Source organism: Syngnathus acus, chromosome 19 (genome assembly GCF_901709675.1).
Source record: "Syngnathus acus chromosome 19, fSynAcu1.2, whole genome shotgun sequence".
Taxonomy (NCBI): Eukaryota; Metazoa; Chordata; class Actinopteri; order Syngnathiformes; family Syngnathidae; genus Syngnathus; species Syngnathus acus.
In genome coordinates this window covers 3,647,720-3,672,691 of record NC_051103.1, presented here as the reverse complement: position 1 = coordinate 3,672,691, position 24,972 = coordinate 3,647,720, and the positions used below count along the sequence as shown (strand labels likewise).

The 24,972-nt window shown below is 42.0% G+C and overlaps 4 protein-coding genes across 7 annotated transcripts; 2 read left to right on the top strand and 2 right to left on the bottom strand.

Moving 5' to 3' along the window:
• Positions 1–775: 775 nt before the first annotated feature.
• tmem130 (transmembrane protein 130) lies at positions 776–3,036 on the bottom strand. Its single transcript, XM_037277949.1, has 8 exons — positions 2,868–3,036; positions 2,732–2,802; positions 2,496–2,667; positions 2,283–2,428; positions 2,123–2,207; positions 1,859–2,061; positions 1,280–1,386; positions 776–975 (listed from the first exon to the last, which is right to left on the bottom strand). Exons 1-8 carry the CDS (start codon positions 2,873–2,875, stop codon positions 844–846), a joined length of 924 nt encoding a protein of 307 aa, XP_037133844.1. The 5' UTR covers positions 2,876–3,036; the 3' UTR covers positions 776–843.
• A 1,074-nt stretch (positions 3,037–4,110) lies between these two features.
• Positions 4,111–13,314, top strand: baiap2l1a (BAR/IMD domain containing adaptor protein 2 like 1a). The gene is given in 15 exon segments (XM_037277868.1): positions 4,111–4,348; positions 5,223–5,298; positions 5,408–5,494; positions 7,869–7,930; positions 8,062–8,082; positions 8,085–8,135; positions 8,211–8,345; positions 9,120–9,272; positions 9,350–9,490; positions 9,863–9,986; positions 10,246–10,456; positions 11,113–11,172; positions 11,249–11,399; positions 12,328–12,368; positions 12,475–13,314. Coding segments are annotated over 15 exon segments (1,437 nt in total). The 5' UTR covers positions 4,111–4,297; the 3' UTR covers positions 12,548–13,314.
• Positions 13,315–13,548: 234 nt separating this feature from the next.
• tecpr1a (tectonin beta-propeller repeat containing 1a) lies at positions 13,549–20,298 on the top strand. Of its 2 annotated transcripts, none has more exons than XM_037277783.1 (24): positions 13,549–13,707; positions 14,030–14,275; positions 14,344–14,526; positions 14,588–14,710; positions 14,770–14,889; positions 14,949–15,123; positions 15,187–15,287; positions 15,348–15,449; positions 15,513–15,655; positions 16,145–16,575; positions 16,644–16,789; positions 16,848–17,003; positions 17,068–17,217; positions 17,274–17,431; positions 17,491–17,685; positions 17,752–17,848; positions 17,908–17,987; positions 18,052–18,108; positions 18,170–18,338; positions 18,407–18,542; positions 18,612–18,704; positions 18,778–18,884; positions 18,951–19,070; positions 19,163–20,298. In XM_037277783.1, the coding sequence occupies exons 2-24, from the start codon at positions 14,051–14,053 to the stop codon at positions 19,262–19,264; spliced, it is 3,369 nt and encodes a 1,122-aa protein (XP_037133678.1). In that variant the 5' UTR covers positions 13,549–13,707; positions 14,030–14,050; the 3' UTR covers positions 19,265–20,298. The 2 variants fall into 2 exon arrangements, with proteins under 2 accessions (XP_037133678.1, XP_037133676.1); XM_037277781.1 differs by having other exon boundaries at positions 14,024–14,275.
• A 28-nt stretch (positions 20,299–20,326) lies between these two features.
• bhlha15 (basic helix-loop-helix family, member a15) lies at positions 20,327–21,757 on the bottom strand. Of its 3 annotated transcripts, none has more exons than XM_037277989.1 (2): positions 21,592–21,757; positions 20,327–21,176 (listed from the first exon to the last, which is right to left on the bottom strand). In XM_037277989.1, exon 2 carries the CDS (start codon positions 21,126–21,128, stop codon positions 20,577–20,579), a length of 552 nt encoding a protein of 183 aa, XP_037133884.1. In that variant the 5' UTR covers positions 21,129–21,176; positions 21,592–21,757; the 3' UTR covers positions 20,327–20,576. The 3 variants fall into 3 exon arrangements, with proteins under 3 accessions (XP_037133884.1, XP_037133883.1, XP_037133882.1); XM_037277988.1 differs by having other exon boundaries at positions 20,327–21,170; positions 21,585–21,756; XM_037277987.1 differs by lacking the exon at positions 21,592–21,757 and adding an exon at positions 21,266–21,523 and having other exon boundaries at positions 20,327–21,170.
• Positions 21,758–24,972: the final 3,215 nt, after the last annotated feature.

Below are 24,972 nucleotides of genomic sequence, written 5' to 3'. Positions count from 1 at the left end.
AGCCGAGCGGGATATTTTGACTGAGCTGGCTTGGCTTCAGGACAACAGCAGGTAGCGTGGGCGGCATTAGCAACGCTTAACCGAGCTAAAGGTCAACAGTGACACGTTTTAGCATTTACACATAAGAGAAATCAAATGTTACATTACAATATTGTCCAATATTGATCTAATAAAAAAAAAATAAATGAAGATAAGATGAGGTCAAAGTTGAAGATCACCATAGCAACCGCAAGCTCCCTAACTGTGTCTGTGTCAGGACACATTCATTAGGAATGTCAGTATTATTAATGAACAAGGACAAACTGTCATTAGAAAGACGCTTGACTAACTCCGCCGTTTTTCATCACAGCTGGGGAAAAGTCCTCAAGTGACATCGTCACTTTATTATTAATAGCCTTTTATTTATTTTTTTAACCAGGTCCACTGTATTTATTTTGTAAAAAAAAAAAAAAAATCAAGCAATACTTCTAGAAATATTTTTTTTTCTGTAAAGTAATTCACAAAAAGAAAGCACACATAAAAAAAATAAAAAAAACATGCACTGTACTTCCCATTGAGCCTAAACGAACAGTGGGTGCTATAAAATGACCTTTATGAACGTTAATAATTCATGATGGGTTTTGCTACAGCGCTGTGGGTCACTAATTGATCGTCCTCACAAGATGCAATACAAAGGTACTTCCTGACCTACGAGCCTGGTGAACAAACTAACTAAATGATTCATTCAAACAGCATGGCAGGAATACAATTGCTCCAGTTCAACAATGTACACTGCTTTTTTTTTTTTTTCATAACATACCAAATCTCCGGCAGTCACATAAAAGGACTCATAAATATGATTGGTTAAGAGTAATAGGGTGTGTAATCCTGTACCCACAGCGGTTGTCTCTCTTCTCGCTGAGCAGGAAACAGATTTAAAACAATTTGGCCACCAGCGTGACCCTTCAAAAATAAAGCGTTGCTGGGTGTTGCCATCTGCAAAAGAATTGAAAGAAAAAAAGTGTGTCAACTCTCACTCCTTCCTTTATTTCTGAATGGTTTGGTTACAATCTAGGTCAAAATTATCCAGATTTTTTATTTTTTTTTTGGTTATCCAAGATCACGTTCCGGTAATCCGTTTTACTTGATCAAAGCACCTTGGATCGGATTAGACAAATCCGGATCCAAACTTTTAAAAATGACTCAATCCGGATAATGACTGCTCTAAAATTTAGACTTTATATCACACTGAAGGTTATTTAATATGAGAAAAGTGGCAGAATGGCCAGCAAGACTGTACCTGAGCTTTGTTTTGATATCGAGGATGGCAGGCGATGACTGTGATGAAAGTGAAGGTTGCCACAAAAATAGCAACCGAAGACAAGATGAAGAGTATGTTGGTGTTGTCTGAAATACAAATTGTGGACAATTGTGAGACTACTTTCGAGTTGGACTCAAATATATTCCCACAAAGAATGTTATGCTAGGCTTGGGCATAATCGTAGCATGGCAACAAGAGCAAATCAATTAAGCGCAGCTAAGTTAGCGCATTTCTTAGATTCGACTGGCCTCTTGTCACCTGTGGAACTAACGCTGAACAGCACATTGAAAATTTTATGCGCCTCGTGAGACGTCTCAAATCTAATCCGGCTTCCCTGTGACTGTTTCAATAGAAGATAAACTGATACAGAAAATAATAATATAACATAATATAACAAAATATAATATAACAAAATATAATATAATATAATATAATACAATACAACATAACATAACATAACATAACATAACATAACATAACATAACATAACTAACATAACATAATATAAAATAAAATAAATAAAATAAAATAATAATTAGCATTTTAGATTCCACTTACTGTTTTTCCTGACAAAGAGATTGAAGGAGGTCTGTAGCTTGCTGATGTCATTTCGAACGCTGATGTCCAAGCAGTGAACCCCGGCCGTGGTGAAGGTGTGGTTGAGCCACAAGGTGTTCCCGTACAACATGGTCAGCGTGCAGCCCCCCGTCGCGTCGGGTACGCAGTTGGCCACAAAGCGCCAACACACCCACATGGGGGGGCTGAATGACGCAATGACCTCAGCTTCAAATCAAAAATAGAAAACAAAATGTAACCTTTTACCTGCCGTCCACGTGAAAAGCCAGCCCGGTTGTTTGAGACACCTCATAATCGAAAGGCCCTGTCAACTTGATGCTTTTAACGGCATCTGTAAATCAATTTTCACACTTGTTACTCAAAACAATGATATTTGGAATCTACCAACAGACATCCCACTACAAACCAAGCACTTGAATATCCTTGGAGTATATTCCAGTTAATGGAGGTGTGTATTCAGTTATATTGACTCCGATTTTCAACCGGAGTGTGTAGTTTCCAGACAAGGCGTAATGGTAGCGGACAACAGGCTCGATCCCTTGGATTACCTGTCTGCATTTCCGGAAACAAAATGATCAGCACAAACAATTCTCAACATTTAAATTGGCAATCCTCATACCCATTTCCTAAATCCCACGTGTAGCTGAAGTTTGCCGTGCTGAAATTCTGCTGGGGATCAGAAAGTTGGAACATGGTCTCGGTGGGGATGTCTGAAGCCAGCTCTCCTGTGTCTCTCAGATAGGTGGCGTTGCCATCCGTTTGGTAGAAAACCAACTTCCCGGCGATAGTTTCTGATTCAAGAAAGGTGACATGTCATTGCTGCATGCAAAGAAGTAGAAAATCATGTTGGACTACCTAAATTTGTCAGAGGAACGTCAGGCTCTGCCACACCCGGGGAAACCAGGATGAAAAGCAACACTAGTGTTCTGTAAATGTATAATCAAGTTAATGAAGTGTTCAAAAGATAAAAACTTTTTGAATAAAAGCATACCTGTCCATGTATTTGCTCTGCTGGTCCCCTCGAGGACCTAAATAAACAGGAAAATCCAGAGGATGAAAAGGAAGCAATGTGTGCAGAGGACTTGTGAGCTCCTCTCAGATTCCCATCATGTCGATGAAGGCTTGAAATTGCCACCATGAAATTAAGTCATGTGCCCCTGAAAGAACAACAACCTACTTTTGAGCCTGGTCTTCTTTTCATTGCGATGGATGCTGACCATTGGCTCAAACCACCCCATAAAACTTCGCTTTCATCCATTTGGTAAGTGAAAGAGTTTATATTTATATTTGAATGAATTCAAAGAATTTAATTTAATTTAATTTAATTTAATTTAATTTAATTTAATTTAATTTTATTTTATTTTATTTTATTTTATTTTATTTTATTTTATTTTATTTTATTTTATTTTATTTTATTTTATTTTATTTTATTTTATTTTATTTTATCATTCTTCTCAGCACTCTTAAGAGCCATGCTGAAAAAACTGAAAAAAAAACGTGGAATTAATGATGGAAGCACGTTTTGCATTGTACTGTCGCCCTCTCGTGGTTAAAGTATGAAGCACATTTAAACCATTATATGTAATGTAATACAACATAATGAAATAAAGTAAAATAAATTAAAATAACTAATATAATTATAAAATAATATAAAAATATAAAATGAAAAAATTAAATAATAATATAATAAAATATAATATAGTAAAATAATATATAATGTATATCATATAATATAATATAATATATAATGTATATATGTATAGATGAATATATATGTATATATGAATATATAATTATTTCTTTTATAATTTAGTTCTTTTAATTTATTTTACTTTATTTCATTATATTGTATTACATTATAATGGTTTAAGCACATGATTCAGATTTTAACCACGAGAGGGCGACAGTACAATGCAAAACATGCTTCCACCAGCAATTCCACATGTTCTTTTTCGTGTACGTACGTGTATTTATGCCCCGCAGAGAGCCATGGCTCTTAAGAAAGTCAGCGGTATTTATTCTATATTATATGATATTATATGATATTATATGATATGATATATATTATATTATAGAGGGGGACATAATTGTGTTACAAGCATGGCCGCAAAACGAATTAAACTCGTATATGAAGGTCCCATTATGCTTTTTCTTTTTCTTTTAACTCAGCAGCTGAGTCAACCCTTGTGACGTCAAAGTCCCACCCTCTGAGTAAAATCTGACAGCGTCCCAGCGAGTGAGGGAGTGTGCAACAACAAGCCGGTTTGCTTTATGCACGCGTGCATTGCGCCAGAGGTGCATGGCATGCCCCGGAGTAATTCTCCTGCTGTGGGACCGACGGTAGCGACTGGATTATAATATTATCTATCATTATTTTTATTTTATTTTTATTTTTTGGGGGGGGAGAAGCCACGCACCAACATGTCCGGGACCCCGCAAGACGTGAGCAAGCTCACCGAGCTAACCTATAAAGTGAGTCTAGCAAATATTTGCTTATAATAAACGACGTTATTATAGTTTGTATGATTTAAAATAGGAAACTTGTTTTTTCCCGTAAAGTTTGCTGTGGCTTCTAAATTCCATCAAAGCAGACAACATGAATATTTTTCGGGGCTTTCATTCCCCCTCGTCGCGTATATGACGAACCATTGTTTTCATGTTGTTTGAAAACAATTTCGACTGAAGCGCTGCAATATTAAGCTTTCAACAACAAGCCCGTTCTAGAATGTCACACTCTGGTGCATCAGATTGTTTGAAAGTGTGCCAATCACTGTTTGTTTGCTCCTGCTGTAGATTATGCACAATTGAGAACAGTGATTACTTTAATTTGGCTTCTATTTCAATCTAATCCAGTAGTGGACATACATGGCATGCAGAAAAATAAGATACAAGGGCCATTTTGAAGTTTGAATGAATTCAATATACTAAAACGGAATTTTTTATGTGTCTGTGATGGCAGACATGCCTTAGTTTCAGCGAAATGGGTTGGGAGGGAGGAGAGAAAGGAACCTGTTTCCTTTTTTTTTTTTAAGCTCTCTTAACTTCACTCTGCAGCACGTTTCTAACAGTCACGCCTGTCTCCTCATTGTTACTTTCGGGGTGTGCCAGGAGAGCAAGACGGGGAGGTGACCAACCCTGGACTGCTCAGGCATTTCAATAGAGTGGGTGGGGGGTCACTTTTGTGCAGGACTTTGCTCCTCTAAGAAAGCGTAAGGAATGCACACAAGGTCAAGTTAAAGATTGAAGCTTTTATTGCTGCTGCATTTAAAGAGCCTCTTTTATCGAAACATGAAATTGAGCACGTGCAAATCACAGTTCTGACTCCAGTTCTGAACATTTCTCCCAGAATGTGATGGACCAGTACAACCCCAGCTTGAGGAACCTGGTCAACCTAGGAAAGAGCTATGAGAAATCAGTGACAGGTAAGAACACACCTGATTGTTTTGTTGACAACTATTTAAAATAGTTAGCATGTTTGAACTTCTTGGCTTAGTTCTGCTCACAAATTGAGTTTGTGATCTTCCCACATAGCCATGACCCTCGCAGGAAAGGCCTACTTTGATGCCGTCACAAAAATTGGAGAAAACGCTACCATGTCTCCAATTTCCAGGGAACTTGGTAAGTCACGCTAATCAGGAAAATTGAGTTGGCTGGAGAAATACATCAAAATAACATTCTGACAGCACGTGTTTTCATCCATCACCTGACTTATCTTCCATTACAGTATAAGTGCTAGAATGCTAAGCCGCTCTTAATTTTCAAAGGGATCATAATACATTTTGTTATGCTCCATCGACTTACCGCTCGGCTCTAATTAGACACAAAATAAGTGAACGCGTCAATTAATTTGAAGCAATGTGAATAATTAAATGACATTGTTAGTCTCCTTCGCCTGTTTTGAAACAACCACAATTAGCTTTAGACTAAAATAGATTCATTTCATCAGAGCTGGCGGGAAGTATTTTTCACACTGCTTGCGGGTCATAAAGTTGCATCTAGTGGGTGTATTTAATATCCGACGCTTGAAGATTTGATGACACTTAAGTTCTTCAATCAGAACGACCGTCCCAGAGCGATGTCACTCCCGACTGCGGGGACTATTTATCGAGAGAGTGTGAATTCTCCTGCAGCCTGCTGCCGGCGTCATACGGCAAACATGCTGAATAAACACGAGCACAGAAGAATGTCTTCTCACTGCTGATCCTTGCTTACTCCCTAGTTTGACTCACCCTAATCCGCCAACTGTTTGTGGGAGACTCACAGTGGAGCCGAATTGATCTTTTTTTTTTTGGATTGAACCGCCCACGTCTTTTAGTTAGCATGTCTAAGATCCTGGGTTTTATAATTTAATTTAAAACTCAACTATTTGCTGTGTTTGTGTTAAAGCAATAAAAGTATGACTTTGGCGCCATCTTGTGGCATCTTGGTGTGAACGAACTATGTTGACATGACTGAAAGAGTTTTATTCGGGGGAAAAATGTGGTTTACTGCCATGGAAAGTGAGTTGAGGAGTTTTTTTTAAGACACAAAGAGTGCCCAGGAAGACTTATTTTTAATTGTTAATAATAATTTTCACAGTCTCCCTCATATGATCTTGCATCGAGTGTGCGATAGCCGACAGAAAGATGACAAAGGTGAGCTCACAAGCTTCTCGTTGTGCTCTGAGTCAATATGGTTTTCACGATTTTTTTAAATTTTTATCACTCTTACAACACATTGGGCGTAACACGTCTGAGGCAACCTGTCTCCGGGACTGCCCTTCCACGTACGATGGCGAAAAAACCTTTGGAGCGTGACGCACAGACGATGTGGTCACACAATGCTTGTGCGGGCAAGCTCAGTGATGCATTTCATTGGAAGGCAGAGTTGCGAGAGAGAACACATTGATATGTGTTCTGTACTTGGCGGAATGACCAAAAGGACTGCCAAGGGTAACAAACTAAATAAAGCCACTAACATTGACTCATATTGCACAATTAATGGATGCCAAATAGGTAATGGTTGATTCGTTTGAGCATGATGTCATGTGATAAGAATGTCGTAGGTGGCTAGGTTGACTATTCACAATCCTGTCCAGAATTGTTTTCACACCTTGTTAAAAATTTGTTGCAACAATTAGGATCCCCCGAAATATATGTTATGTTATGTTATGTTATGTTATGTTATGTTATGTTATCAAGAGTGACATTTCTAATGTTCTACAATATGGCTCCTAATCCTTATGTCCACAATATTAAATGCTATGATGTATTGCAGTTCTCCAGCAAGGTGAACTGGAGCTGTATTCATAAAGCATGCTGCTGCACAAAGCAAAATTTTTTGATGCAGGTCCAATATTGGATGTCATTATATTTTATGAGATCTCCCACTTTTGGGCTAATGAGTATCTGTGGAACGTATTTTGTTGCAAGTAACACACCGCAACCTCAGCAAGTTTTCACACCTTATTAAAAGCCTGCAGGTGCACGCTGGCCTCTTTGGCCCCGCCTACTCCTCAACTAATCTCGCGACCCGTGCCGCAGCGATCTGTTACGTGGCTTGTCCAAACAGTCGTACGGGAAGCACAAAGGCAGCATTTACTCGTACTTTCTGCTGACCTTCAGAGGGCAATGTTGTTGTAGCTGGACGTTGGAAATAGCATTGGGGGGGGGGGGTGTCAGGTCAAATGTCATACTTTGTTGAACCCGTAGAAAATTCTGGTCATGTTAGCTAACTCATTGCTACATATGTCCACCCACCGTATATGATCCTAGAAACCACGCAAAGGTTTACTCTGGATCACCGTCCGGCAGTAAACCAGCGGTCTAGATTTCACCCCATTGTTATGGATGGAGCACTCCTGCTTATTTACAATTGTCGGTGTTGACTCACTGCTATTGTACGGTGCTGCAGCCTGACTCTGAATGGAGACAGTTCTATATCTGCTCCCGGTCCAATGCCAGAACCATACAGATTGTTCTGACAATGATTGACAAGTACCATTTCTTTCTAGGTATGGTTCTGATGGACATTGCAGATGTCCACAGAAAGGTCCATTTTGAACTGGAGCAAAATGTAAGTAGCAAAGAGAGATAACATTAGGAAATGTTTAACCGGTGAGTCCATTATGACGACCTTTTGTCATAATACCGCCACGTGAGGCAGATGTTTTCGATAAGGTTTTATTTTTGTCGCTTTTATTGCAGTTCAAGAGATTCCACCTAGATTGTTCTCTCCGGAGTTGGAAAAGAAGACGGAAATGGATGTGAAGTATATGAATGTAAGCAAGTCCATGTTTATTTTATTTAGAGTTAAAGTATATATACATATAAAGTGCTCCCCCCCCCTTGCTCAGGCTACATTTAAGCGCTACCAGTCAGAACACAAGTCCAAGCAAGACTCCTTGGACCGCTCGCAGACTGACTTGAAGAAGCTGAGGAGAAAAAGCCAAGGCAAGAACGGGTCAAAGTACGAGATGAAGGAGAACGAGGTGAGCATGAAACAACTACTATCCAAACTCGGAGCTGACTTTCTGGAATCTAGCTCGTCTAGAAACAAATGACACGACGCTCACAATCATCTTATGAACCCAAATACCTTAGCTGAAGTGGGCTTTAAAATACTACAAGACGGGAATTTGTCTATTGTCTTGTCAGGAACTGTCAGCCGCTCGCATGAGGTGTGTCACAAAAGTTCCGGAACTAGTGTTAGAAAATTATATTATGTTGTGTTAGGTTGTGTTTATGTTATGTTATGCTATGTTATGTTATGTTATATTATGTTGTATTATATTATATTATATTATATTATATTATATATTATATATTATATTATATTATATTATATTATATTATATTATATTATATTATATTATATTATATATAAACTTGGTTCAGTGCGCCAGAAGAGGTGAGAATTGTGACATGACAACTCATGGCTGCGTTACCATGACAACGCGACTCTACTGAGCTGAAACGGTGAGCCTCCCTTCTCTCAAGTGGATTTCTAGCAAGAGTGAAGTGAGGCCTGGTTATTGTAGGGAGTGAAATTAGAGGTCTGAGGAATAGATTGCTTTTATTGTTACCATGACAACCTCTGCAAGATTTGTGAGGAAGGGGGAAAATATAAGGGTGAGATGTGTTTTGATGTTTTCAGGGATTGTCTTCCATCTGTACACTTTAACCAGGAGGATCATTTCAAAACTTTGGCCACCCATGTCTTTGCCATGCCTTTTCTGACCTTGCAATTTATTTTGTGCCCCCAGTACATGGAAACCATCTCCTCGCGCCAGATGGACATGCAAAAGTTCATCGCCGACGGCTGCAGAGAGGCTCTGCTGGAAGAAAAACGACGCTTCTGTTTCCTGGCTGACAAACACTGCATGTTCTCTTATCACATTAGCAACTTCCACGATAAAGTAAGAACGGATTCATAAATAATCCCACCCAGCCAGCCCCTGGGTTTTACATAAAAGCGTTCAATCTGTGCCTTCAGGCAAAAGTGATGCTGAGCGAGAAGATCCCCGGCTGGCAGGAGATATGCTGCAACGTCAGCAAGGTGCCGGACACCGTCAAGCACATGATAGACGGACTTTACATCAATCAAGAGCAATCTCTGCTTGCCAACCGCTACAGGGTATTTTTTCTTTATTCATTAAATTAATTTATTCATATCTGTTGGATGTCACAATTGATCGAAATCGACATAACATCTCACCATCAATGACTTTGTGTGGCTTAAGTGTCATTATCTCGTAATGGCGGCACCATCTGATGCGTCAGATGTTTGTGAAGCGTGGATTTGAGTTGATTATCAACCATGAAGTTTCCGGCTTTTGTTTCCCTCTGATAAAGCCTAGTAAACATTTGAGCCACTTCTCGTGTTGCTACGCAGATAAGATAATAATCATGTTTGACATCAATAACTCAACATGGACTTTGTCCCATGCATGGTTATCAGTTGAAAATGTCTTTTTCATGAGATTTTGATTGTCTTTTGTCCCCTTAGAACAGCGTCGAGTCAATGGTGCCGCCCCCTGCGCCCCCACTGAAAGCGCTCACTAGTCCACTCGCAAACATGTTCAACCCTGAGCCCAGATCTTCAATCACTTCCTCTTTCGAGAATCACTCAGGTACAGATACTAATTATTATCAACTATTTCTAACAATATATTTTTTCTGGATTTATTTCAACTTTTGTTCTCATTCTCCATCAAAAACACATATTGAATGTTTATCAGCATTTTTTGAAGAATTATTTTGGTTCGGAAATTTCTTTTTTGCTTTCTTTTGACCCCCCAGCCCCCCCAAGCATAACAATCTAGCACCGCCCCTGCCTGACCTCAACCCTTTTTTACAGTACATATTTTAATGAGTCTTTTTTTTTTCCAGACCAGGGCATCCTCAGCGATGATAGTCCATCCCGGTCGACCTCCCAGATTTCGGGTCCCATCATGAGGAAAAAGCCTCGGGTCAAGACTATCTTTCCTCATTCGGCGGGAAACAACGACACCCTCCTCAGCTTTGACGAGGGCGACGTCATTATACTTATTAAGGAAGAAAAGGACGGCTGGCTTTATGGCGAGATGGAAAAGACTGGCCAGTAAGTATATCATTTTTTCTGGACATTTCAAAAATGTTTTTGTAGGCTGTTACACAAGTTATTTTTCCGTGACCTTTTAAGTGTGACATAACCTGTTCCATCTTTGTAAACAAGCACATTCTCCTTCATGCTAGTGAATGTCTTGTTGTCCTTTTTCGCCCTCAGCCATTGTCAACTTCGGCGCTCATACCAACAATTGTGCCGCCAAACTGTCACATTTTTCCACAGTGGCAACTTTGTGCTTTGTCTCTATATTTTGTTGTGTTATTACGGCCTGTAGGAACACAAGACTATGTCAGGTATGTTTGTGCTAGCATACCTCTTCTGGTGACTAGCTGTAACTTGCCTAGCTGTTTGCAACGTGCAAAAAAAAAAAAAAGTCAACACCAGTATGTGCTACAAATACTGGAGTTGCCGTCATGGGAACATTTTTCTATGCTTGGCTGAGTCCCAGTGCACATGGCAAAAAAAAAAAAAATCATGCCTCGTTGAATTTGACGTGAAAGAACCTGAGCGACGACTGCCTAAATTCCCACAGATCCATAAGAGGAAAATCCCACAAGCTGTTTTGCATGCGAATACATTTCAATGCATTAATTAACATATGGAAAGTAGTGTGCCTAATATTGTGGTTCACTTGTGTTTTTGTTTATTAGGCGTGGTTGGTTCCCAACATCCTACTGCAGACCTTATTCGGAGTCTATTATATCAAATAGGTAAATAGACGTACATTGTGTGGTAAATATAAAAACGTAATTGTGCTAATGTGTCTAAATGTCGCATGTTACACAGCAGCAATTTGGAGTCACCGCTGCAAAGTCTGAGCATCAGCAGTTTACCCGAGCCGGATGATTTCGAGTCGCTGTTGCTACCGCCGGCGGACTACTCGGATGATTTCCCATCACGCACGACGATCCCGTCAACGCAATCGCCACAGAATACGGTCAGTTGAATTATCTGAACATGTGAATTCTATTCCTGCTTATCATTTTCGAGAAGGTGGGTGACCCAATGTGAAATATTTCCTGAAGTGATCATTTAATTACTTTATTGCAGTTCATGATCACGCCCACACGCACGTTTTCAACTCTGACTAATTGTTTCTTATCAACCACGCCCTTGAATGAGGCACGGCTAAAAAAATCCTTCCAGCCGGTCATATTACACGTCACAATATTTATCTATGATTGATAAGAATGTCCTATATTAAAACAAAAATGTGTTTTGAGTACAAATCGGTAACTAATTACAGAGACGGAAATAAAAAGCCAAGAAGGTGACGATATGTCTGACGATAAAGCGAGAATTTATCCAAGCAACCAGCATACATGTCCAGGCACGTCCCTCCTCCATTTTCTTGTCCCTGTTCCTGTACTCAATGTCCTCTCTATTCCTGCTGCCTCAGGGTTTCACTGTCTCCAAGCCACATGCCATTGATCTTAATTTTCTTTTACGACTTTTTTTTTATGATATATATTTTTTAATGTGCAGTGTTGAAGAAAAGGTCAAAAAGCTAAATGCTCTTTTCAAATCTTGTTTATGAGGCTGTCAGACCAAAGTCGGACCTTGTTATTATTAGCGCAGGGCTAACGGGCACTTTTTAATCTTTGATTGGTTTTTGAATAAGTTTAATGTGATAAAAAAAAAAAAAACTTCTGCTCATCAGAAAATGATCATCTTGCTCAAACAAGAGAAAAAGAGGAGCAACTGGGTGTTTCTAGGTTAGCTAGATTCCAAACGGGGAGCTTTGACATTTGCACATCAATTGTTGTGTAATCTAATCCGACCAGTTTGGTAACACTGCCTCCACTTCTGGAGTAATTTGTGTGGATTTAGGAGGGATTGTGTCTTAAGTTTTTTGTCTTTTGTAGGTTTCGTTACAAAATGGTAATGCAAAGGTTCCTTTTCTAGGGTGAGTGATGTCGCACAACTACTTCCAATCCAAAAATGTTGCTGCTAATATTAACAAGCAAAACACCTCACGATAATTTCTATTTTTATTTATTTTTTTGCCGCAGAGGAGGAAATCCCTTCGCTACTGTCAAGCTGAGACCGACTCTCACCAATGATCGATCGGCACCTGCCATCTAAACACAAAACAGAATGGACATATAAAAGTATATATGAATGCATCTATGACTCGTACATCCCATCTCATGTAATTCCAAATAATATTCAATTGATAAATGCATTATTTTTGTCATGTACCTGACTAGAATGCAACCGGGCTGACTTCCTGACTTACAGAAAACGAAAGACGCATATAAAAGAAAGCATTTACATTTCTATTTTTTATTGTATTGAGTTGTCTATTTTTAAAAGCGCTGCGATGTTATGCGGAGATTGTGAGAATGAAGGGAGCGTGCTGTGTTGCTTAAAAAAAAGGATTTGTCATTTGAGAGCCAGCAATGAAGTATGTCATCATCTGAAATAAAATGTTGTATTCATAAGCAGGATATTTGTAAGAGATATTTAAATAAATAGTTCAACATATGTTCACCATGTGCTCAAACCAAGTTTTTGGTTTGACTGCCAGTGTATTAAATGGAGACCATTTGGATGAAGGGAATAGTTTTCATGCTTAGTGATTTTGGCAGGCGTGCAAATTATGCAATATGCTAATGTCGTTCATCACTAGTTGACATTTACGTTATCCCTTAATATGTCAGGGTCACAGTTTTGAAATATATAACGTAGATTTTGTGAGGAGATCATTTTTTTTGGACCCGTATTTGAATTACAGAATGTGTACTGTATGATGGACAAATGATATACTGTTATTCCTCAGTGCCTCCTTCAGTGTACCTTGCCGTTGTGTTCACAATGTAGCCTTTTTTCTTTAATAAAACAAAGTCTACATATTTAATATCAGGTTTGTATGTGTACAATTATTTCCAAATCTGGATAAAATTTTTGGTACCACTCTTTCAAAGAAAAAAAACAATGGTCACAGAAATAACTTGAATATGACTAAAAGTTGAACGAAAAGAAATGGAAATAGAGGCCTAGGCTGTGAAACACATAGCAACAGCGACCTCTAGCGGATTCTACCGTCACATGCAGGCGCACAACGGAAGCAGCCAATGAGAAGGAAGCACCGAACGGCGCTTCCGGGTTTGCGTAGCCTGAAAGCGTCTGTCATTTAAATCCCAAACTATAAACAAAGGCTCTCCTGCGTTTTTAAATATTATCTCTTCTAGGAACTCGAAACGAGGACGTCTAACGTGTCAGTTAATGAAAGGAATTTCGAGGTACGTGCATGCATTTGCTATCTGAGGAGGCTTGTAATCCAGCACCGAATATAATTTACATGATTGTTTCAAGATGTTTATGTTAGAACCGATTTTGCAACATCTCTGTAAAATGATCTGACGAGTTTGTCGAGTTCTTAGGTGCATGTGTTAGCATAGCGATTAGCCATTTAAATGTCAGGTTGTTGTTTAATGTTTGATTTGTATACACATCAATGGGAATGCTTCAAACTTTGTGGAAGAAGTCTTTAATCACTATTAAATCAAATGATCAGCCTTCTCCCAAATCTTATTTCATTTTGATCCTCTCTCAAAGGTCCAGCCGGTGGTCCCAGGTGCAGGCATGCCCACCTCCAGGCTTTGGGCAGTGGATGTGCACGGATGTGTCTACAGCCTGTCCACAGCGGGCCAGCAGTGGGAGCGATGCCATGACGCTCAGACGGTGTTTAAACGTGTGACCGCCGCTCAGCAGTGCTGCTGGGGCATCGCTTGTGACAACAAGATCTACCTGAACGTCCACGCGTCTGACGTGCACATTCGTTTCCAGGAGGAGACTTACGAGAATCAAGTGGGTGTTGTCAAAAGTCTGCGCCGAGTGGACGATTTGTCAAGTCTCATTTTTATCTTTTTTGTCAGCGATGGAATCCCGTGGATGGTTTTTCCGAGCGCTTGTTGCCAAGCGACCGCTGGCAGTGGAGTGATGTCACAGGTTTGCAGCACCAGCCACCTTCACATTTCCAGCTCCCATCCAGCAGTTGGGAGTGGGAAGGTGACTGGTATGTGGATGAGAACTTTGAAGGCGAACCCACAGAGAAAGAGGTGAGTTTATCAAATTTTTTCCCCAACTCCCTTTTTTTTTAACGATCAATATGTTCCGTAGGGATGGACTTACTCCGTTGACTTTCCAGCTTTTTACACCAAGGACAAAAAATGGAACTCCTGTGTCCGTCGCAGGCGATGGCTCCGTCACAGGAGATACAAAGCCATGGATTCATGGGCTGAGGTGAGTCCTCATCTTTTTCTCCAGTATGCTACTTCTCTTTTCATCTCTTTTCTTGCTAGATCCCCTCCCAGGAGACTTCCCTACCAGATCCCTTCAGTGACATCAGCTGTGGTGGATGGGAGATAACCGAGGAACCCCGTGGCCTACTTTCATTGTGGGCTGTGTCGCTCCAGGGGAAGGTACAACTTCTTGCCATTTTGTAGTTATGTAAGAGCATAAAGATATGCTCGCTGTGCAGGTGTGGTACAGAGAAGGTATTCACCATCACAATCCTGAGGGATCTACGTGGCAAGACATCACCCTCCCTGGAGAGGTGGTCCAGATCAGCTGCGGCCCCGGGGACCTGGTCTGGGCTGTGCTGTGGGAGGGCCAGATGATTGTGAGGGAGGGCGTCAGTCGAGATGATCCCCGAGGTACTGATATCAGGAGTCTGTTTTCTTTGGATTCTGTTATTGGGATTGTTTTCTTCCTTTCAGGTAGCTCTTGGTCTATGGTGGACTCTCCCGATCCTGATGTAGCAGTCATGCATGTGGCGGTAGGAGTCAACGTTGTCTGGGCTTTGACCAAAGATAACAAAGTAAGTCTGTAGATTGCAAAATGTATTTTTAGTTTGAATTATAACGTTTTGCTTTCTCAGGTGTGGTTCCGGCGCGGTGTTAACCCCCATAACCCGCGAGGCTCAGGCTGGATCAGCATGGTTGGAGAAATGCTCATGATCAACGTCGGACTTAATGATCAGGTCCGCATCACTGTAAAAGCTTTTCCTGGTGTGTCTTTTTTAAAATGTACTAAAATTGCACAGGTATGGGCGATTGGTAGCGAGGACCGAGCCGTGTACTTCCGGCAGGGTGTCACGGCGAGTGAGCTAAGCGGGAAAACCTGGAAAGCCATCGCTGTTCTCCGAGATGGAGATCGATCTCATTCCAGTGCCAGCAGTCAGCAAAGGTAACTTTTTTTTTTTTTTTTTTTTTTAAGTACCGTATTTTCCGGACTATAAGGCGCACCGGACTATAAGGCGCACCTTCAATGAATGGCCCATTTTAAAACTGCGTCCTTATATAAGGCGCACCGGACTATAAGGCGCACCATTAATGCATCATGTCAGATTTTTAATCATTCTCCATTTTATCTTTTTTATTTCAACTTCAGACGCAACAAATTACTTTATAATCACAAAATAATGATCCATAGTCTTTTTGATTCATGATTCATAGTTTTCAGCGGGCCACTTATGATTGATTTCATGACACAATGCTTCGGGCCAGTTTAAATTTAGGAATTTGTTCCATATATAAGGCGCACCGGACTATAAGGCGCACTGTCGGCTTTTGAGAAAATTTGAGGTTTTTAGGTGCGCCTTATAGTCCGGAAAATACGGTAATCCAAATCATATATGTGCAACAACAATGTCATTTATTTGCTCACTCGCCACAGTGCCGGATGTTACTTCAGTGAGTCGCATCCTCCATCTGGCGTGGAGTCTGATACAGAAAAAACGGAAGAAGTCAACATCGACACCCCCAAAGGTCATATTCCAAAGGTCACAAGTGACAGCTTCATCTCTCAGCTGGTTTCTGACAGAGATCCAGTTTGTGCTGTTGACCCCCAAGAGGAGAGCATCCCCGAGGAAGGAGATAAGAGCCTTGACGTGGTTCAAACCGTTGACCCCCAGTGGAGTAATGTGGATTTGGAGGTACCGCCAGACAACGTGGACACCTGCAGCCTGTCGTCACTGGCCGCATTATCTATGGAGGACCCTTACGGGGTAGATGGGCATCCTCTATGGGCGTGGGTCAGCGGAGGAGGCTGCTCCGTGGACAGTCATTCCCAACTGAACTGGTTCCACAGCACCATGAACACGTCATGTAGGTTAAACAGCAGACCTGATTGAAGAATTTCATCTCTTTTATGATTTTAAAATCTCTCCCTCCAGTGTTGGCCCAGTCGGTCCAGTCCTTGAGCCTGTCTTTCACTTCAGCCCAAATGGCCACCTGGCGGAAGCGAATCTTCGAGCAACTCGGTGAGAGGACGAAAAGAGAGGTGGATGAATTCCGACATTATGAACAAGCCGTCGAGCAGGTGAGTAAATTGACGCAAGAGAGATTTTGCCCATATCTTATATTTGTTTCCTTAAAAGTGCGTGTGGGTGAAGAAGGGGACCATGCAGTGGTGGAGGGACTGGAAGCCGCACAAATGGGTCGACGTTCACTTTGCACTGGAGCAGTTCTCAGGACCTGAGGGCAACAAAGATGGCATCCTTTTTGTCTATTATAACTACTATGAGGAGAAGAAGGTGAGAAGGGACGATGATGTGACTTACCATTTAGTAATACACAGTTCCTCTGGTTTCTTTCCAGTATCTTCATGCCTTCATCACCGAGGTGACAATCCTGGTGCCCGTGCTCAACGACGCCAAACATACTTTTGCCATCTACACGCCCGAGCGGGTCCAAAAGAGGTGGCCGATTCGAGTCGCGGCTGCAACAGAAGAAGAAATGCATGACTGGGTAAGATTCCTAAAGTCTGAAATATTCCAGGAGCAATTTATTTTGTTCACCTCTAGCTGGCGCTATTGAGTGCGTCATGCTGCGACGCCAGAGGCATTCGCGGTCCTCCTTCCAAACAAGCCATCTGGTCCATCACCTGTAAAGGCGACATCTTTGTCAGCGAGCCCACCCCGAGCCTTGAGGCGATGCCGTACCCGACTCCCTGCGACCAGATGTAAACACGCCATTTTTGCCGCCATTGCTTTCTTTGTAACTCACGTGAGGACTCCGCAGGTTCTGGCGTCAGATCGGAGGTCACCTCCGCGTCGTGGAGTCTAACAGCGTCGGGATCGTGTGGGGGATCGGGTACGACCACACGGCTTGGGTCTACGGCGGAGGTACTGAGCACGGTTACACGCAGACTGACGTCAAGAGCGTCTACATCTACGAGAACCAAAGATGGAACCCCGTCACGGGCTACACCAATCGGTAAATTCCTCACTTAGTGTTATTGTATTCATTAATGTTTGGCGTCTAAGCACTCCTTTTTTTTAGAGGGCTTCCTACTGACCGCTACATGTGGAGCGATGCTTCCGGTTTGCACGAGCGCACCAAAACAAGCACCAAACCTCCGTCCCCTCAGTGGGCATGGGTAAGTCAACGCAAATGAAGTAACACCAACATAAAAAAATAATTATCGGTTGTCTTTAGGTGTCTGAGTGGGCCATCGACTACGGCGTCTCCGGGGGGACGGACCGAGAGGGCTGGCAGTACGCTGCTGATTTCCCAGCGTGGGTTTCGGTCTTAAGTTCAACCAAACAAGGCCAAGAGATCTAATCTCAACTTTCCATCCAGGTGGTATCATGGCTATAAAACCATGAAGGACTTTGTGCGACGCAGACGATGGGCCAGGTAGTTTTTAAAAACAATTTTTGTGGCCACTGGTTAGTAATAAATCTTTTCTCTCGGGCAGGAAGTGCAAACTGACGACGACGGGTCCCTGGCAGGAAGTCCCGCCCATTCAACTGAGTGACGTGTCCATCATGCCGTGCGGGCCCGACAACGATGTGATCCCAGTGTGGGCCATCAGCGACAAGGGAGACGTGCTCTGCCGGCTGGGAGTCACCGCACTCACTCCTGCTGTAAGGAAGGCGGCTTTTCATTTCCCAAATGACGTAAATAATAATATTGAATCGCTTTTGTCGCCAAGGGAACGTCATGGCTTCACGTTGGGACCGACCAGCCCTTTAAATCTATTTCCATCGGGGCCGCAAGGCAGTTGTGGGCTATCGCCAGGGACGGTTCGGCTTTCTTCAGGGGATCGGTGTTTCCTCAGACCCCTGCAGGTTGGTGGAGGGATTGGGCTGACTTTTATAACGACGCCATAACTTGTGCTTTTTTGTCTCCCTCTGCAGGAGAGTGTTGGTACCACATCCCATCCCCAACCAAACAGAAACTGAAAGAGGTGTCTGTCGGAAGGACGTCAGTCTTCGTCGTCGATGATAACGGTGAGGCTTTTTGTCGTCATAGTTACCAGATATGTCATATTTCTAATTTTACACTTGATTTGCCCCCGGTCAGGTCATTTGTGGTACCGGAAAGGTTTGACCCCCAGTTATCCTCAGGGCTCCTCGTGGGAGTATGTTTCTAATAATGTGCGCAAAGTTACTGTCGGGCCTTTTGATCAGGTCGGTACCAGCATACCGCAAATAACTTGTTGATAAAATAGCTCATGTTATAAGTCTGATTTTTAGGTTTGGATCATCGCTGATAAAGTACAGGGAAGTCACAGTCTGAGTCGCGGGACAGTGTGCCACCGACTCGGAATCCATCCTTTGGAACCTAAAGGACAGTCGTGGGATTATGGCATTGGGGTAAGCCATTTATCAGAATGACATGGCTGTAAATAAATCAAGTAGATATGAAACGCCTTAAGGTGATTCCTGCTTTCCTTTTTGCCTTCTAGGGTGGGTGGGACCACATTTCAGTTCGAGGGAATACCATGGAGCCCCCTCATTTCTGTCTCTCTGCCCTTGCAGAGCCTCGGGTCGCGTCATTTCCTTCATAGAACATTTCAACGTTTACTGTATTGTGGTAACATTCTAGAGATGATAGTATTCTGTGGAAAACAATCCGAAATGCTTCATTTATTTTCACGTATTTACCCGTAATATTTTTCCTCGTCTAAATTCGAGTGCTGTAAAGTGACAGGAAAACAAGTTGTGTCAGAAGCAACCACCAAGTTTAAATGGGACACCTTTAAAGTCAAGACAAACACCCTTAAGCGGCGATTTCAATAAACTTTGTGTTTTAGTTGTGTAAAGAGTCAAATAAACGACTAGAATTTAGTCAAGAGGATCTACTGGGGCGGGTCTCTCGGCACCACCCTCCTAATTATTTGCTTTACGAGGTTCTCATGAACCTGGTGGTTACTTTTTGCCTCTCAACAAACTGATGTCGAATGTTGTTAGACCACTACTGAGCATGTGCAATGGAAAAGGAGAAAACTATCTCAGGCTTGCTGGAAAAAGAAAATGTAACAAATCTCTAAAATATTACTTTTTTATTAAATGACTGTTACTGTGTTTAAAAATGTTCAGAACATTTTTGGGAAAAAATAGGATTATTGGACAGCCAATAATATTTTGGGTATATTCCATTTTTTTCCCCCCCAGAATTTATTTTCCATATTTCCACAAGGTAACCAATATTGACTCTTTAGAAGTGTTTTCTGGACAGTTTTGTGGGGCATGTAAAAAAAAAAAAATGTTTTGCAGACCACCTTGAGAATATCCTTGCTCCCCCTGTCCCCCCCCAAGAAAAACATCTTAGCTCCGCCCCTGGTCATTAAATTATATCTATTTGCTATCGTGTAAATGCATGATAAAAGAGCAGTCAATAAATACACACATTTATTGATAGCTCATCTTCAGTACAATGTCCCATCATGGGACATTCCAAAAAAAAACGAACATCTCTGCAGACAAGTCAGACAAGTCAGTTGTGTTCTTAGGGCGATCATCATCACCATGAGCAGATAAGCAAACACTTCATTTAAATGCATGTGCTCTCTTCCTTGACTTTTTGACTGAAGGCGATGCTTGGCAGTCCCCCCCCCCCCCCACAACTGACAAAAAAAAAGCAGGAAGATCACTCAGTTACAAAAGGAGAGTAAGAATTCCCAACTAAGACGTTAAAAAGAGAGTCTGAAGATCTTGCCAAATTAAGTTCACCCTTCGTTTTGCTTGAAGAGCAGCCCACTTAAGTGTTCAAGCGCTGCAGTATAAAGTCAACTGGGCTCCCTTCCTGAATGGATCCCTCAAGCAGTGCACCTGCAGGAACTTGATTTCATCCCCCCCAAAGTCTACTAGCTTGCTCTGCTAGCTGTGTTGGCTTAAACTGTGCATGTGGGTGAGATACTGGGTGAGCCCCTCCTCGCCTTCCTCCTCAAGATGTTTCTGGTAGCACTCAAGCAGTTTGGCGGCACTGGCCTCCGACGGGTCCTCGCTGCAGGCCCCCGACATGTCCAGGATGATGGAAGTCAAGGCCTTGATGTAGTTCTTTGCCAGTGTCAGCGTCTCAATCTTGGAGAGTTTTTTGTCCGTCTTCACGTGCGGGATGGCCTCGCGTAACGCTTGGAAGGCGTTGTTGAGTTTGTGCATGCGCTGGCGTTCCCTCTCGTTGCTCTCCAAGCGCCGGACGCTGCGCTCCTTGGTGGTGGAGCTGTGTCGCCGACGACCTCCGCCCCCTCCTTGCCGCTTACCCTCCCTGCTCCTCAAGGAACCTCTCCAGGAGCAGCCGATCCTCACCGAGGCCTCCGAGTCTTCTTGCTCACTGGAGCCCGGTTCCGCTTCTGTGTCTGGTTCAAGTTCTGGCTCTGGGTCAGACCAGGTTCTTCTGGATGCTTTTATAGCTTTCCCCTTGGACTTCATCCTGTTTTTTTTTTTCCCCCGCTCCAAATATGTGCCTGTGGGCTTTGAGGACAAAGTGACAGATGAGTTTTAACGACATCAAATCACATTACCAGGATCAATAATGCACAAGTATGATCTCCTATCGGGAATTCTACTTTCTTTTTTCCCAGAACTAGTCTCCAGCCATGCATCTAATCAGTCTGTTGCAGTGTGAAAACTCCACGATGTTGGCCTGAGGCTTATCCGCCTTGCCCCCGAGATAATGTCAATTTCAAGGTTAGACTCACAAACGCCACTCAAACAAATGACTAATTCAACCATTGCACTATTGATTTGGATGTTCATGTTGAAATAGAATTGCCCCCATTTAAACCCCCAAAACCACTTTATAAAAAAAAAAAAAATGTTGTTTCATCACTTTTTACATTGAACTTCTTATAAATAAATGCAATAAATAAAAATACAGTGCCTTACCTTTTTAATTCAACTTTTCTTTTTCCTGATGGTTCACAGAAAAATCTTGCAGTCAGTTTTTGGACGTACCATCATACGTGGATGAGCAGGTCGTGGGGAAAGCCACGGTGCATGACCGTGCAGGTGGCAGGCTCACATACGAGGGACCCGGAGCAGAATGAGGTACACGTAGCTCTCCTCGGCCAATCATTGTTCGTCTCACAAACAAAAGCTCCGCCCCCGACCTTCCGTTCCTCCCTCCAAACACACACTCATGGGACATGCAGTAACTTCATTGTAAAACAAGGAGCTTTAATTCACACTAATGGGCAAAACAAAAATTTTTTTTAGTGGTCTATGAGTCAATTCGGCTTAGCTCAACGGAAACATGAGATTAACAGGAATAATGTATTCCGTCCTTGAGTAAATTGTAACCGTGTATGTGTGTGTTAGACTGGTCCTGCCAGGTATCTAATCAACCCAAACTCGCTGATGCTGGCTGTGTGGAAACATTATCTTCTAGTTTGAGTTTGTTCAGTTTCTAACTTGGTAGGCCCCGAAGGCTTTGCACTGTTTATTCAGTCACCACCGCCTTGATAAATTCGGAGCTGAATACACTTCAGTAATGAGGCAAGCAAACATTGGCCTCTGCACTTAAGAAAAGGGGAAAAAAACAACACATTTACTATAATAAAGACAATTTTTAGTTAGCTTAGCTCCAAGGATAGAAGTTGGCATTCAAAAGTAACGTTGGCTGCGGCGTGCTACTGGAAAGCTACCAGCAGCTCTTACGCAAGCGACTGTGTAATCAACGGGCAGCGGGCGATCGTGTCATTCCCACTACTTGACACACTTGTGACGTCACGGACAACAGGTGCCTTGAATCCATTCACAGTGCGGAGACGCCCCTGACTCATCGTGAAAAAGCAAGGAGGCGGGGAGTCGAATTGGGGGGGGGGTCAAGATCTAGACTGCTTGTCACTTTTTCCATCAGGCCGAGGCCGCGGGTTGAAAAGGAAAACAAGTGTGGATGTCACGTCGGGCCTAAGCGCCATGTACCTTCTTGTTATCTCCCAGCTCAAGGTTGTAATAGATTTGGTGGACCTAATGAAACACTCTGGAGTGAATCCGGTTTTTGTGTGTTGCTGCAGAAAAGTTTGTTGTGATGAAATCGTCAAAATGGTTGCTCGGGTCAGACGTGCTCATTCCATGGTGAACCTGCAAGCGAAACCACACAGTTAGTTTTTAAAATAGGTCAAAAGCCTGCAGCCTGTGAATTCAGTTGATCTAACATTTGCCTAAATGTTTTCCACCCTCACCTTATATCTATATTAGCCAGAAGTCCCACATGACTTCTTCTTGGATCCCTATAGTGGCTTTCAGTAGTAATAGGAAAATGAAGCTTCAAAATTGCTTCATGAACCAGTTGTTATTTTTTGACTCCTAAAAATGCCACTCTCTATTCAACCCCTGATCTGAAACCCTAACCCTAACCCTTTAAACCAACAGTCCCATCTAAAGGAGTCAAAAAAATAAAACAGGTTCATGAAGCAAATATGAAGCTTCGTTTACTCTGGCTTTCTTTCAAATTAAGAATAAACTCCCAAATCTTGCTCATTGTTAATAAAGCACAATATAATCATTTACTAATACACACACCGTGCTAAACAACAGATTGTCCTAATACTGACTTGTCAGCTTTTTGTCCATTAGATGATACACAAACACATGCATTATTGTTCCTGAATAAATATCAGTGCCCCCCCGTCTATCTACGGAAACAAATACGCAATCGGAAACTTTCCCCGCTCGCAGGTAACCAAGCAACCGCTGGATGAGTGACTCAGGAAAGGTAGAGGGGAGCTGACTCACAGCGGCTGTGACGTAAAGGACATAGAAGTACACACACGCATGCACACGCATGCACACATCCATCAGGTCATGAAACAATCTGCCGGGGTTCAGATGACTTAGCATCAAGCAGCCTTTAAATTACACAAATGTATCATTGTTGGTAAGGCTCTGAAGGCAAATGAAAGTAAAAGCAGCAGTGAAAGTAGGAACAGTGGAGGCACAGTATCTCTTGAAATCCAGCAGATGGCCTTATTGACCCAGTTTACAAAAAACTCTGGATCGGCAGGTGCTTAGCTAACTTCAGTTCTGATTTAAAAAATATACAGACAACCCAACATATCGAAAATATGTATTTAGAGACAATTAATTGTGTTTAGAAACCATCAACTATAAGGGTCAAATGTCATGCCATTGGCACAGTTATTGTTGAGTAAATAATTAACCAGCTCAGATCAAAACTTACTAAGTGAAAACCAAGAAGAATAGCAGGGTCTGTGTCACCGCTCGTCAATGACCATCAGATGGCACACTTTGCTCATGTTTTGGTGTTTAACTTAGATCAGCTCCCCTTGTGACCTAGTCCAGTTATTAACCCTTCTACTCCTGTTCAGGTCCCCACTGCTTTGAATTCCCAGATAATTCCCGGCAATGAAAGCATTGGTGATTTTTTAAATCGTCTCACCAAGGGAGTTCCGCAGGGCTCAATTCTTGGTCCCTTGTTGTTTTTAGATCAACATGGCATTTCATTCCACTCCTATGTGGACGATTACCAAATGTATGTTCTTTTATAAACAGAAAGATTCATTGCCATTAAATGACTTTGTGGGATTTTGAATAGAAACTGTCATGGTCACTCACTTAGCATTTAAAATAGACCCTCCAAACTGAAGCACCAAATTAGTACAATTCTTAAACCAAGTTTCTTCCAACTCAGTTGTTAAAAGTTCGACTGTTTTTATCATCTCCTGACCTTGAAACAGTAATCCATGCGTCTATCCCAACTTGGATTGACTCTTTGTACAGTTACTGCTCAATTTTTAACTGGGTCCCATAAACGAGAGCTCAAGTTCTGTCTGCCTGTGTCCATTTTAAAATCCTTTTATTTGTTTTTAAAACCTGACATGGCCTTGCACCTGCCTCCATTAGACATGCACCAATCTTAGACTCCATTCGGTTTTCCCAAGTCAACGGACCGAATGCTTTTAGTTGTCCCGAAGGCCCGCCGCAAACTCAGAGGTGATCGCGCCTTCTCGGTTTCCGCTTCAAAACTGTGGATTAAATTGCCGCTATGCATCAGACAGCCTCCCTTAATGATTATTGTGCTTCCTCAGGTCAGTGGACCAGACGCTACTGAAAGTACAGAGTACTAAGTTTTTTCCGTTGCCGGTTCCGTTCTCGCTAAACAATTGGCAAGCCGTCTCGTTGTTTGTTTGTAAAACTGGTCAGTTTCTAAAACAATCACTTACATGACAGAGGAAAAAGAATGTGAACCTTTGGATTTAATAACTGGTCGAGCCAACTTTGACAGCAATAACCAATAAAATGTTTCCTGTTG

What these genes read in the sequence shown, in the direction of transcription:
- tmem130 (XM_037277949.1), bottom strand. An exon ending in CAAGGATATTCAAGTGCTTG is followed by an intron (nt 2,208 to 2,282) that starts GTTTGTAGTGGG and finishes ATTGATTTACAG; the next exon opens with ATGCCGTTAAAAGCATCAAG. An exon ending in GCTTTTCACGTGGACGGCAG is followed by an intron (nt 2,062 to 2,122) that starts GTAAAAGGTTAC and finishes TGCGTCATTCAG; the next exon opens with CCCCCCCATGTGGGTGTGTT.
- tecpr1a (XM_037277783.1), top strand. Translation starts at nt 14,051, where the DNA reads ATGCCCACCTCCAGGCTTTGGGCAGTGGATGTGCACGGATGTGTCTAC. An exon ending in CTGTGTCGCTCCAGGGGAAG is followed by an intron (nt 14,890 to 14,948) that starts GTACAACTTCTT and finishes CTCGCTGTGCAG; the next exon opens with GTGTGGTACAGAGAAGGTAT. An exon ending in CGTGGGATTATGGCATTGGG is followed by an intron (nt 19,071 to 19,162) that starts GTAAGCCATTTA and finishes TTTGCCTTCTAG; the next exon opens with GGTGGGTGGGACCACATTTC.
- bhlha15 (XM_037277987.1), bottom strand. Translation starts at nt 21,301, where the DNA reads ATGCATGGCTGGAGACTAGTTCTGGGAAAAAAGAAA. An exon ending in TAGTTCTGGGAAAAAAGAAA is followed by an intron (nt 21,171 to 21,265) that starts GTAGAATTCCCG and finishes TTGTCCTCAAAG; the next exon opens with CCCACAGGCACATATTTGGA.